Source organism: Lepidochelys olivacea, assembly GCF_965140295.1.
Source record: "Lepidochelys olivacea isolate rLepOli2 genome assembly, chromosome: 14".
In the NCBI taxonomy this organism is placed as follows: domain Eukaryota; kingdom Metazoa; phylum Chordata; order Testudines; family Cheloniidae; genus Lepidochelys; species Lepidochelys olivacea.
This window is the reverse complement of record NC_140424.1, coordinates 45,538,438-45,551,249: the sequence shown is the minus strand read 5'-3', so window position 1 is coordinate 45,551,249 and position 12,812 is coordinate 45,538,438. Positions and strand designations below refer to the sequence as shown.

At 64.9% G+C, this 12,812-nt stretch overlaps 1 protein-coding gene across 1 annotated transcript; it reads right to left on the bottom strand.

Moving 5' to 3' along the window:
- Positions 1–4,441: 4,441 nt before the first annotated feature.
- On the bottom strand, positions 4,442–11,805 carry LOC311530964 (major histocompatibility complex class I-related gene protein-like). Its single transcript, XM_084648031.1, has 8 exons — positions 11,618–11,805; positions 9,702–9,962; positions 8,819–9,094; positions 7,877–8,152; positions 7,548–7,652; positions 7,238–7,270; positions 6,295–6,327; positions 4,442–6,012 (listed from the first exon to the last, which is right to left on the bottom strand). Exons 1-8 carry the CDS (start codon positions 11,676–11,678, stop codon positions 6,002–6,004), a joined length of 1,056 nt encoding a protein of 351 aa, XP_084504157.1. The 5' UTR covers positions 11,679–11,805; the 3' UTR covers positions 4,442–6,001.
- Positions 11,806–12,812: the final 1,007 nt, after the last annotated feature.

Genomic DNA, 12,812 nt, shown 5'->3' with positions numbered 1-12,812 from the left:
CCCCAGATGCCCCATGCCCAGCTAGTGCCCCAGGGTGAACGTGGCAGGGCAGGCGGGCGAGGAGCAGGGGATTTCTCGGGATTTCACTGTGCAGGGGATTTCTCTGTCCCAGCTGCCCTGAGCCCAGCTCCCCTCCCAGCCGGAGGAAGGCCCAGGCTGGGCTAGGGCGAGGCAGGACGAGGCAGCAGCCCCCTCTGGAGCCCAGCGAGGGAAGGTTTCTCCTCTCCCGGGTGATTTCTCGGAAAGGGCCTGGCTCACGGGTACACAATAAAGCGGCTGCGGGCTCCTTCTAGTGGCTAATCAGGGCGGGTTGTTTGCTGGGTCTGTAGCCAGGAAATCCCCTGCTGGCCTGGGCCCAGCTGGTGAGGAAATGCAGGGGGGCAATGCCACGTGGAGCGGCAAACTGGCCCCGGCTGGCTCAACCTGGGGGTATTTAATCCCAATCTGCCCTGCCCCGGAGACTGGCAGGAGCGGCCCATGGGCTGGGGCGGGTTATGGCTGCGGCACAAGCTGGAATGAGCCACCCCGGCCCAGGGCAACGTGTCAGCGAATATGAGCCGCATGAAGTAGGTGCGAACACAGCGCTGAGCTGATCTGGATTAGCTGCTCCCTGTGACGAAGTGGGACTGTTCTTAATGTTTCCTCTGAATAGTGTGGGGGTGCCTCAGTTTCCCCCAGGCAGTTCTTAAGTATCTAGGGGGTGGAGTAAGGGTGTAGGATCATTGCAGAGCCCTAGAGGGCAGGTGTGTGCAGGGGTCTGGACACAGAGAATGGCCGACACCCTGTTTCCTGGCAACTGATGGCCTGGGCCCTTCCCCCCCTGCAAGGTGAGAGCTGAAGGGTTGGAGAACAAAGGAATCAGGTGACCTCCTGGCCCGGGAAAGGAACAAAGCCCAGAGGAGGAGGGGCTGGAGGGAGTTTCAGTTTGGGGCTGGCTGGGACATGGAGTGAAGGGCAGACGGGGTTGTCTGGCTCACTGCCCCCCAAAATGGACCCAGCTGAGGGGTCCCGTTCTCTGCACCTGCAAGCTCTGTTTTAGACCATGTTCCTGTCGTCTAATAAACCTTCTGTTTTACTGGCTGGCTGAGAGTCACGTCTGACTGCGAAGTTGGGGTGCAGGACCCTCTGGCTTCCCCAGGAGCCCCGCCTGAGCGGACTCGCTGGGGGAAGCGCACGGAGGGGCAGAGGATGCTGAATGCTCCAAGGTCAGACCCAGGAAGGTGGAAGCCGTGTGAGCTGTGTGTCTGAAGACAGGCTGCTCCCAGAAAGGCGACTACCCCAGAGTCCTGACTGACTTCATGGGGAGCAGTTCCAGAGCATCGCCCAGGGACTCCGTGACAACTGGTGGCAGCGGTGGGATGTACTGCACCCCGTGGATGGTGCTTCCTGCAGTAAGTGACTGGGGAGCAGTAACACGAAGGGGGATTGCCGAGGACTAGGCCTGCTGAAGGCTCAGAGAGGAGCGGTTTCGGGGGGCGGTTAACCCCTGGGAGTGTGTGACCAGCGAGAAGGACTGTGCAGTAGCAGGGTTCCCCTGGGGATTGCAGCGAGCAGTCCAAGGGGCGGAGGAGTCTGCAGCTCGACCCTGGCAAAGAGGTGGTGACCTCGAGAAGGGCTGGCACACTAGGGGTTCTCCCTGGAAACCGTGGGGAGCTGAGAACACACGGGCCTGTGAGTCCACAACAACTTGGGAGGAGCGGAGTGATGGCCTGTCACCGTCTCCTTAAGAAGGACATTGTAACCTTGTGCAAAAAGAGAGGGTTGAGCGTTGGAAAGTTCACCAAAGCAGAGTTAATCGTGCAGCTGGAGGAGGATGACCGCTCTAAGGAACAGATTCCTGACCCCCAATGGGGCTATAGCAGGATCTGGGAGCAGCTGGAGTGGGAGCCAGGCATCGCCAAGACTCCTGTCCCCGACCAGATGGGGGTCTTCACGATCGGGTTCCCCATCGGGGGATCGAGACGGACGGGATTGGAGCTGAGTCCGAGGGAGCAAGAGGACTGTGAGAGACAGCGAGAGCCCGAGAAAGAGCTGCAGAAGCAGCAGCAGCATGAACTGGCGGTGGGGGAGCGGAGGCCTAGGGGACCCCCCCGGGGTGAGTGGGGATAGACCCCGGGGGGCCAGTTCCGCAGGGAACCTCGAGACTAAACTGCTGCCCCTGGTTAAGGAGGAGGGGGGATGTGGATGCCACCTCACTGCCTTTGAGCAGGCTGGCGATTTGAACCAAGGGGACCCTGCGGAAAAGCCCCGGTGTCTAGCTCCCTTGCTGGGTCCCAAGGCCATAGACTCCGTCAGCCAGATGGTTGGGGATGTGGACACGCTCCCACTCCTGACTCCAACCTATATGTCTGTGTGGAGTTTCCTGGGGCCAGGCCCCCTGGACCTCCAGTGGGAGCAGAAGGTGATGGTCAATGGGGAGACATTCTTGGGGTGGCCAAAGGGCATGGGCTGCATAAACCTTCCCACATGCGGCCTGCGAGTGCTATCGACCACCCCTGACCTAAGGGAGGGCGTGAAACTGGAAGGGCCTGGTGTAACTCCTACCAAGGAATGGGAGAGATGCTGGGGCATCCATGGGAACGTTGGTGGCTTCGAACTTCCCCAGGTCACCGGCTAAAGTGACCCCGCTCAGTTCGATCTCGAAGGGGGGAGAGATGTGACGAAGTGGGACTGTTCTTAATGTTTCCTCTGAATAGTGTGGGGGTGCCTCAGTTTCCCCCAGGCAGTTCTTAAGTATCTAGGGGGTGGGGTAAGGGTGTAGGATCATTGCAGAGCCCTAGAGGGCAGGTGTGTGCAGGGGTCTGGACACAGAGAATGGCCGACACCCTGTTTCCTGGCAACTGATGGCCTGGGCCCTTCCCCCCCTGCAAGGTGAGAGCTGAAGGGTTGGAGAACAAAGGAATCAGGTGACCTCCTGGCCCGGGAAAGGAACAAAGCCCAGAGGAGGAGGGGCTGGCGGGAGTTTCAGTTTGGGGCTGGCTGGGACATGGAGTGAAGGGCAGACGTGGTTGTCTGGCTCACTGCCCCCCAAAATGGACCCAGCTGAGGGGTCCCGTTCTCTGCACCTGCAAGCTCTGTTTTAGACCATGTTCCTGTCGTCTAATAAACCTTCTGTTTTACTGGCTGGCTGAGAGTCACGTCTGACTGCGAAGTTGGGGTGCAGGACCCTCTGGCTTCCCCAGGAGCCCCGCCTGAGCGGACTCGCTGGGGGAAAGCGCACGGAGGGGCAGAGGATGCTGAATGCTCTGAGGTCAGACCCAGGAAGGTGGAAGCTGTGTGAGCTGTGTGTCCTGAAGACAGGCTGCTCACAGAAAGGCGACTACCCCAGAGTCCTGACTGGCTTCATGGGGAGCAGTTCCAGAGCATCGCCCAGGGACTCCGTGACACTCCCAGAGTGCCGTCTGATTAGGGGTAGCTGGGTCTGTGCCTCTGGGCCCTGCTCAGAGCCAGATCAGCTGGGCGTGAGCCTCCCCCAGAGTAAGTGAGGTGCGTTAATTGGCAGCTCAGATCCAGGTGTTCGGCATCCCTGCCCTGCGGGGCACAAAGGGATTTGCACCCCGTCCCCAGGCAGGCTGCATGCTCTTCTCTAGGGGGCCCTGTACAGCCCCCCGTAGCTGTGAGCTGAGACGCCCAGCCGCATAGGGGCCCAGCCAATGGGGCGTGTGTGGATGCTGAGTGGGAAGCAGGCTGGTGCCGGAAACCCATCCGCAGGGCAGGGCAGGGCAGGGCAGGGTCCAGTTCTGCGGGTGCAACGTTGTCAGCCCCGGGCATTTGAACCCCAGGGGTCGGGCCCCCCAAAACCACGAGTTTGTAAAAAGTTCCGAAAGGTGCGTTTGTGTTCGCCTGCGGGCTGTGAGCCGGGGACGGGGGGGTGTTGTGGTGGGGGGGTTTCATCCACGCCGCACAGCGGGAGACGGAGCATAGCCAGGACCGATGGGCCAGCCCTCCCGCTGGGGTAACTCAGCTCCATCGCCCCGGCCTGGCCATGCTGATCTCCACCCGCTGAGGAGCCCGCCCCGAGAGCCCTGCGGGGGGGTCGCCGAGGAGGGAGGCTGGATCCGTAACTGCGAGGGGTCAGAAATCACCAGCCAGGCCCCCTGACATTTTGAGATCAGCTTAAAAAACCCAGGGAGGTTTTTCAAAATCCTGGTTCTGTTTAAATACCCTTCGGGTTCGAGCCCTTAGGGGTGTTGTGGTTGCCAGGTGCCAGCAGGGCTAGAAACCACCCAACAAAAATTCGGTGCATTCAGAAGTGCGGCCGATCAAATGCTGGGAACGGGGCGACTTCAATGAACTGCGTGGGGAGGAAACGGCCAAACGAGCCGTTCCGTCGTTACCGCCTGACGCGGCCGAATGTCACTTCCACGAGGTAAAAACAGATTTCAGAAGAGCAGCCCTGTGAGTCTGTATCCGCAAAAAGAACAGGGGGACTCGTGGCACCTTAGAGATGAACCAGTTTATTTGAGCATGAGCTTTCGTGAGCTACAGCTCACTGCACCGGATGCACCAGGTCGTTCGGTTCATTTCGTGTCGACTTTTATAGCGAATGAAAAGGTGATTTTAACAGCAGGCATAACAGTCTCCAGCTGGTCTGTCTCACGCCGGCGGGAACCCAGACAGCAGCTGCCAGGCCCCTGGCCGCGGACACGGCACAGAACCCGCAGCTGCCGGCCCAGGGGCCGCCCAGAGCCCCCGCGCCGGCCGTGCACAGCCAGGGCAGGACACGGAAAGGGCCGTGTCTGTATCCCTGTGACAACGCACATGGCAGAGCGAGGAGTTTGTGCCCGGTTCTGGGGCAGTGATGGCAGCGGGTCAGAGCCAGGGAAACGTCTGAGCCCGGTTCTGCGGGTCCCCCCAGTGCGGCCAGCGCCAGGACCCTCCCCCTCCCCGCTGGGTGCTGGGACAAACAGTCTTCAAAGTGCTTTAAACAGAGACTAACGGTGACAGCAGGGAGCAGTGACCTGGGCATGTGGCAGGGGAGTTTCCCTGGGAGACCTGAGAGCCTGTCACCTGAGCCGGGGTGGGGGGAAGGTGACACCTCTGCCCAGGAATGTGGACAGAGGCTGCAGGAGGGGGCCTGCTCGGGGGGTTTAGTTTCAGTTTGGGGCTGGGTGGAGGAACTCAGGGAACCCCAGGGCTGGGGTCTAAGCTCCCTGCCCCCCAGAAGGACTTGACTGAGGGGTCCTGGGGGTACCCACAAGCTCTGTTTTGGACTGTGTTCCTGTTGTCCAATAAACCTTCTGTTTTACTGGCTGGCTGAGAGTCCCAGTGAATCCCAGGAAGAGGGGTGCAGGACCTGGAGTCCCCCACACTCCGTGACATTAACACACACATCCTCTGGGCCAAAGCCCTGTAACAGGCACCCTCACAACCCCCCCAGGGCAGGAACGAAAGTATTTTCCCTATTTTCAAGAAGGGGAAACTGAGGCACAGAACAGGGATGGGAATCACACAGCGAGCCAGCAGCAGAGCTGGGAATAGGACCCAGGAGTCCTGGCTCCCAGACCACGCTGATCCTACCAGCAGGGACTCCCATGCTGCACCGAGGGAGCACAGGGCACCCGAAGTCCAGCTCCCACGAGGCACTGCGGCAGCTTCGCTGCATGGAATTTTGTGGTTTTCAACCAAAAGTTCAGTTTTTGGCCCAAAATTGAGATTTTTCCATGTGAAGAACCCTTGCACCCCAGAGATACGGAGGCCGCGGTCCCTGCCCCGAGGGGCTTACACACTAAATAAACCATGCAGTGAATGGGGCTGGTCGTGCCCATCAGGGCTGGCCAGTTTGCGTCCCGTGGCCGACACGCAGAGCACAGGGCAGGCAGCCCCCCGGCAGTGGGTCCCAGGGAGGCTGGAGGTTCAGGAGACGTGGGGCCGTTCACCAAAGCACCAGGCACAGCTCCGAGGCCCTACGCAAGGAGTAACAGGGAGATAACGCTGAGGAGAGGTGGGGATCAGTCAGTCCGTGTCTTCACAGTCTGGATTCTCCTCCGGCTCCGACCGGCTACGTTAGAGCTGCAGGAGGGAGACACGGGAGAGTCAGGGTCTACCCCGAACCATGTCTGAACGGGTCAGAGAGGGGCTGGCACTGGGGGGCTCCCCTTGGGGCCACTGCCCAGAGAGACCACCCCAAACTCTCCCCCTCCCAGAGACACCCTCTCTGCAGAGGGGAGATGGACCCGGCCCTGCACTCAGCAACCCGGCATGAAGCTCAGGGCTGGTTTGTAGGAGGTGCCAGGCCTGGGGTCTCCACCGAGCCCCCGGTGACTCCCCTGGGACAGAGTCCCCCCCACGTACCGGTGATGGAGCTGTCCGATCCATGCTCGCTGGCTGTGGGGGGAGAAGGGAAGGGAGTCAGTGTCTGGCGGGGTTTGATGCGGTCCCCTGGGCGCAGCCCCCCACCCCCCAGCCCCACGGAGAACAAATGGGGGCTGATCAGATTGCAACACAGAGGCAAAGAAATGGCCCATCCCCGACAGGGAAGGCGGGCTGGGGCCAGCAGGCCAGCCATAGGGGCCAACCACGGGCAGGGCCAGGCAGACCCAGCTGTGGGGTAATAATCCCCACAATGCACCGGGGCTGGATGTGCGGAGCACCCCAGGCTGGTCCAGCCCTGAGGATCTCACGGTGCGATGCCAGACCGAAGTACCCGGTTCCACGCACCCCCCCAGCCCTTCTGCAGCACCAGTCACGGCAGAGACCCGGGACCTCAGCGTGTGCTAATGGGGGGCAGTTAAAGTCTCGGGGGCTGCTAACATCAGCCCCCTTCACCGAGTCCAAGGCCAGAAGGCACCATCTCATCCCTGTCCTGTATAGCCCGGGCCAGCGACCGGCCCCACAATGATCCCCAGAGCAGATCCGGGAGCAAACACCCCCCTGGTGAGCTAAGCACGGCCAGCGACAGAGAATTGCCCTGGCCTGCGGCCAGCTGTTCCAGGGGTTAATCCCCCCCACCCCCAGGCAGGCCCTGACACCTGATTTCCAGGCTGCATTTGGGGAAGGTGCATGGGAGCGAACCTCCCACCAGGGGCCCCGGGGATTGGGTGTGGGGTTCGGGTTTCAGGGAGACCCATAGGACAGCGACCGTCCCGGCAGGCCCAGCGCCCTTGGGCCGTTCGTGGTGCCCGGACCCTGCTCCCCAGCTCGCCCCACACCGCACAGCTCGGCGCCGAGGACAGGCCGGTCTCCGTGGGGGGGACACGGACAGGGACCGGCCCGGCGCGGGGGTCGTCTCACTCACCCAGTGCCGGCGAGTACAGATCCGCCTTGGGCCCTGCGGGGAGAAGGCAGGTTTCAGCGAGGGCAAGAGCCGGCTCTGGTCGCTCTCTGGGGCCCGGCCCAGCACGGACACTTGGAGTCGGGGTCCCCGGATAAACCCAGCACGCAGGGAGGGGACCAAAGACACCCCAGGGTGAACGGCCGGCTCCCTCCCTGAGTCCCCCATCAGTGTCCCTGCCAGCCCCCCTGTGGGGCAGGCCCACGGCTCCAGTGCTGGGGCTGCACCGCAGGGCGAGGGGCAGCCCGGGGGTCCCCCCGCCCCGGCTCCGTACCTGACTGCCTCCTCCTCCAGGCCAGGCCGACCAGCACGGCGACCGCCCCCAGGGCCAGGATCGCGCCCGCCACCACCAGGACCAGCCACGAGTCGGACGGTGGCTCTGTGTCGGGGACAGGACAGTGGCTGAAGGGAACCCGGCGAGACCCCACAGACCCCACTTCCCTGCTCCCCCATCAGCACCCCATAACCCCCCTCTCCCAGCACAGGGGTCAGTCACCCGCTCCCCCATCAGTGCCCCATAGCCCCCTCCTCCATCACAGGGTCAGTCCCCGGTGCCCACAAGGGGGATCACCCCCCCCCAACACCCTCCTCCCCCGGCCTCACCCCACACGGCGATGAGCGGGTCAGCCAGGCTCTCGTGCTCCACACGGCAGCGGTACAGGCCTCTCTCCCGGGGGTCGATCTCCACCGTGGCCCAGGCGTGGTAGGTCCCGTCCCCGTTGGGCAGGACCCCCCCTCGCCGCGGCCCCTGCTCGCTGCTCCCCCCGTGTCTCAGCCAGCTTACGGCGATGTCCCGGGGGTAGAAGCCGTGGGCCCGGCAGGAGAGGGTGGTGGGGCCGCCGGGGGTGTCTCTGCTGGTGACCCGCACAACCGGGCGCTCTGGGGAGACGAGGGGGCAGAGGGGGAGCTGCAGGGTCATGGCCAGTGAGCAGCACCCGGGTCCCCCCAGCCATTACCAGCACCCGCCCCAGCGTCCCTCCCTTGGCCCGGATGGGGACACAGACCCGGAGTGAGGGGCCCCGGGGATCCCTGGGGCAGGGGTGTCCCCTAATGGGGAGTCAGGGAGCATCAGGGATGTCCCTGCCTCCAGCCCCACGGCCCTGAGGGCGGCCCTCCCCCTCCCACCCAGCACCCCCGCCCTTCCCCTGCCTCGTCAGAACCCCCTATTATCCACCCAGTCCCCCTGCCCTCCCCCTCCCCCCAGCGCCCCCCCCTCACCCAGCCCGGCCAGCACCCCCTACCCTCACCCCGCCCCCCGCCCTCTCCCCGCCCCTGAGAGCCCCCCAGCGCCCTCACCCCGCCTGGCCAACGCCCCCCGGCGCCCTCTCCCCGCCTCCCCGCGCCCCCCGCCCTCTCCCCGCCCCCCCAGCGCCCCCCACTCTCACCCCGCCTGGCCAGCGCCCCCCGGCGCCCTCTCCCCGCGCCCCCCGCCCTCTCCCCGCCCCCCCAGCGCCCCCCACTCTCACCCCGCCTGGCCAGCGCCCCCCGGCGCCCTCTCCCCGCCCCCCCAACGCCCCCCACCCCCCCAGCGCCCCCCACTCTCACCCCGCCTGGCCAGCGCCCCCTGCCCGAGCTGCAGGTAGCGTTGCAGGGCCTCGCCGCACTCCCGCTCCAGGAAGTGCCGATAATACTGCAGGGCGACCGGGTCCCCATTCCACCGGCGCTGGGTGGCCTCGGCCTCCCGGGCGGGAGCTTCCCAGCGGTGCCGGGCGGCGTCGTAGATCAGGAAGTCGCCCCCGTCGTAGCCAAAGCGCCGGAAGCCCCCGGTGCTGCCGTCGGCCCGGATCTCGCAGCCGTAGGCGTACTGGAAGATGTGGAAGCCTGGGCGGGGCAGAGCCGGGGGGGTTGGGACGGGGACCCCACGGAGCCAGGACCACGGCTGGGTCTGCGACCGACCCCTCCCTGGATCCCCCCCAGAGCCTGCTGGGCAGGGAGCCTGCCCCTCTCCAGGGGCCCTGCCCTGCGTCCCCCTCAGTGCCAGCCCTCCCCTGCCCCCGCGGGGTCCTTGCTGGGCAGGGCTGCATGGACCTTGGTTCTGATCCGGGCATTCCCGGGAACAGAGAGGGGTGTAGGGAGCCCCGGCCCACTGGGGGCGCGGCACAGACCTAGTGATAGACGGCCCCTGCCCCCAAACAGCTCACAGGGCAAAGAGACAAGAGACCAGAGGGGAAACTGAGGCACAGAGAGGTGAACTGACTTGGCTAAGGTCACTCAGCAGGTCAGGGGAAAAGAGCTGGGGCTAGAACCCAGGAGTCCTGGCTCCCAGCCCCCACCCCCTCTCCAACCCGCTAGACCCCACTCCCTTCCCAGAGCTGGGGGACAGAACCCAGGAGTCCTGGGTCCCAGAGCAGCGCTCCAGGTCCCCTCCCTCCCCCTCCTCGACCCCAGTGCCCCCGGCCCCTCTGCCCACGGGCGGGCGCCGACTCACCCCTGCTCTGGTTGTAGAGGTGAAGGTGGGTCCGCACCTTGCCCCGGAAGCAGGCCTGTCGCACCTTGTGGACGCGGTTCTCCTGCTCCCAGACCTCGGGCTGGGCCGCCTGCATCCAGGGCGCCCGGGGCCGCATCTGCTGGGCCTCGCCGTCGTACTCCACGAACCGCTGCCCGTCCACGTAGCCGGCCACGGTGAACTCGGGCACCCCCGGGCCGGGCTCCGAGACGGCCGTCAGGAAGTATTGCAGGGAGTGCGACCCTGCGGGGGAGGGGGAACGGAGGTGTTAGCAGGATCTGTCTGCACCCCCCTCCCCAAACGCCGGGAGAGCAGTCCCCACAGCTCCACAGAGACACCCCCCCAAAACCCCCCAATGTAATTGTAAGGGGGATTGACGCACAGCGCACTCATTTCCTTAAGCACAGAGCAAACAGGGAATCACCAGCATCTGGGGGCACTGCAGGGCACCTGACACACAGTAGGGAGTGAACAGCCGAGCTGAGAATGGGGCAGAGGGTGTGTGTGTGGGCACGGACGCTGCACACACACACATGCATGCCCAGCAGGGAGGGAGGGAGGGACAGACACACACAGCCAGTGGACAGATGGACAGACACACGGAGATCCCTTCCCCAGCACCGCAGGGCAGCCCTGCCACCGCACGGCCCATGAGCCCCGACTCCCTAGGCCAGGCAGAGAGCTGCAGGGAGAGTGGAGGGGGGATGGGGCAGATGTGGGGCGACAACAGTGGGGAGGAGGTCGCTGTCACAGCTGAGCGTGGCCACGTCTGGCCCCAGCCCAATGACATCACCCTCGGGGGGTGGGTCTGGCCCCAACTCCCCAGTGAGCTCCCAGCCCCCTACAACTCACCCACTATCCACTGGCACCCCAGACTGCTGCCAGGTGCTCCCCCACCTGGGCAGTACCTCCCATCCCTCCCCCAATACCATGGGAAATATACCACTGCGCCCTCCCCGTGGCAGAGAAATATCCCCCAGAGCCAGCGAGAGAACCCAGGAGTCCTGGCTCCCAGCCCCCCCGCTCTAACCCACTAGCCCCCACTCCCCTCCCAGAGCTGGGGAGAGAACCCAGGAGTCCTGGCTCCCAACCCCCGCTGCTCTAACCCACTAGCCCCCACTCCCCTCCCAGAGCTGGGGAGAGAACCCAGGAGTCCTGGCTCCCAACCCCCCCTGCTCTAACCCACTAGCCCCCACTCCCATCCCAGAGCTGGGGAGAGAACCCAGGCGTCCTGGCTCCCAGCCCCCCCTGCTCTAACCCACCAGCCCCCACTCCCATCCCAGACCTGGGGAGAGAACCCAGGAGTCCTGGCTCCCAGCCCCCCCTGCTCTAACCCACCAGCCCCCACTCCCCTCCCAGACCTGGGGAGAGAACCCAGGAGTCCTGGCTCCCAACCCCCGCTGCTCTAACCCACTAGCCCCCACTCCCCTCCCAGAGCTGGGGAGAGAACCCAGGAGTCCTGGCTCCCAACCCCCCCTGCTCTAACCCACTAGCCCCCACTCCCCTCCCAGACCTGGGGAGAGAACCCAGGGGTCCTGGCTCCCAACCCCCCCTGCTCTAACCCACCAGCCCCCACTCCCATCTCAGACCTGGGGAGAGAACCCAGGAGTCCTGGCTCCCAACCCCCCCTGCTCTAACCCACCAGCCCCCACTCCCATCCCAGACCTGGGGAGAGAACCCAGGAGTCCTGGCTCCCAGCCCCCCCTGCTCTAACCCACCAGCCCCCACTCCCCTCCCAGACCTGGGGAGAGAACCCAGGAGTCCTGGCTCCCAACCCCCCCTGCTCTAACCCACCAGCCCCCACTCCCCTCCCAGAGCTGGGGAGAGAACCCAGGAGTCCTGGCTCCCAGCCCCCACTCCTGGGGGAGGGGTTAACCCCCCCGTTTGCCCCTACTCACGTGACTCAGCGCCCCCCAGCAGGAGGGGGAGGAGGAGGAGGAGGCTGCCTGGGCCCCCCATGCCGTGTGGGGCGCGATCCCGCTGTGCTGTGTGGGGCGGGGGGGGGCTGATGTCGGCCCCGGGAGCCGCCCCCCCGCGGGGATTGGGCACCACGGGCGTGTCCTGCCCATTGCGACAGACCCACGCGGCCGGGCCAGGGAGGAAGTGAGATTCCGGCACAGCTGGGGGGCAGCCCCGGGACCCCCCGCCCCCATCCAGCCCCACCCAGACACGGGGTCCCGGGGCCTCCCCCCACCCCGCACTTCAGTTACAGAGTCACAGAGATGGGGGGAGAGAACTGAACCCTCCGTGCTCAGGCAGGACACACACCAGCCCCCCCGCCCCCCCAATGAGCTGCCCCCCACCTGCTCACATGACCCACCTGCCCCTCAGCCTGCCCCCTGCGCTGCCAGGGGGCGTTTTCCAAAGTGATTTAGGAGCCTTAGTCCTGGAGAGAACCCAGGCGTCCTGGCTCCCAGCCCCCCCTGCTCTAACCCACTGGACCCCACTCCCATCCCAGAGCTGGGGAGAGAACCCAGGAGTCCAGGCTCCCAGCCCCCCCTGCTCTAACCCACTGGACCCCACTCCCATCCCAGAGCTGGGGAGAGAACCCAGGAGTCCTGGCTCCCAGCCCCCCCTGCTCTAACCCACTGGACCCCACTCCCATCCCAGAGCTGGGGAGAGAACCCAGGAGTCCTGGCTCCCAGCCCCCCCTGCTCTAACCCACTGGACCCCACTCCCATCCCAGAGCTGGGGAGAGAACCCAGGAGTCCTGGCTCCCAGCCCCCCCATGTTAACCTTTCAGAGCCCCCCGGGGGGGTTAGCGCCCTAGTGTGGGATCTCCATAGCTAGTAACTCCTTTGAAATCGACAGGAGTCAGGCCCCAAACCTGCTTCAACCCCTTCGAACCCCCCCCCTTTGTAAATCTGACCCTAAAACCCCTTGGAAATGGGGCTCCTCCTCCAACCACTTGGCCCCTTAACTCCCCTGCCCCCCCCCCCGCCTTTAATCCTCGCCCTGCCGGTGTCCTCCTTCCCCACTGACCCATCCTATCGCTCCAGGCCCTGCCTCCGGGCCTCTCTCGGGGTTTTAGCCTGCTGCCCGTCACCCTGGCATCCGGGCACCTTCCACACAAACTCAACAGCAAGTAACAAC

Bases quoted from the DNA above. Each gene is read 5' to 3' on its own strand.
- LOC311530964 (XM_084648031.1), bottom strand. From the start codon at position 11,678: ATGGGGGGCCCAGGCAGCCTCCTCCTCCTCCTCCCCCTCCTGCTGGGG. The intron at 8,153-8,818 runs GTGAGAGTGGGG...TCGTCTCCCCAG, and splicing joins GGGGGCGCTGGCCAGGCGGG to AGCGCCCGGTTGTGCGGGTC. The intron at 6,328-7,237 runs GTGAGTGAGACG...CTCCCCCCACAG, and splicing joins TCTGTACTCGCCGGCACTGG to CCAGCGAGCATGGATCGGAC.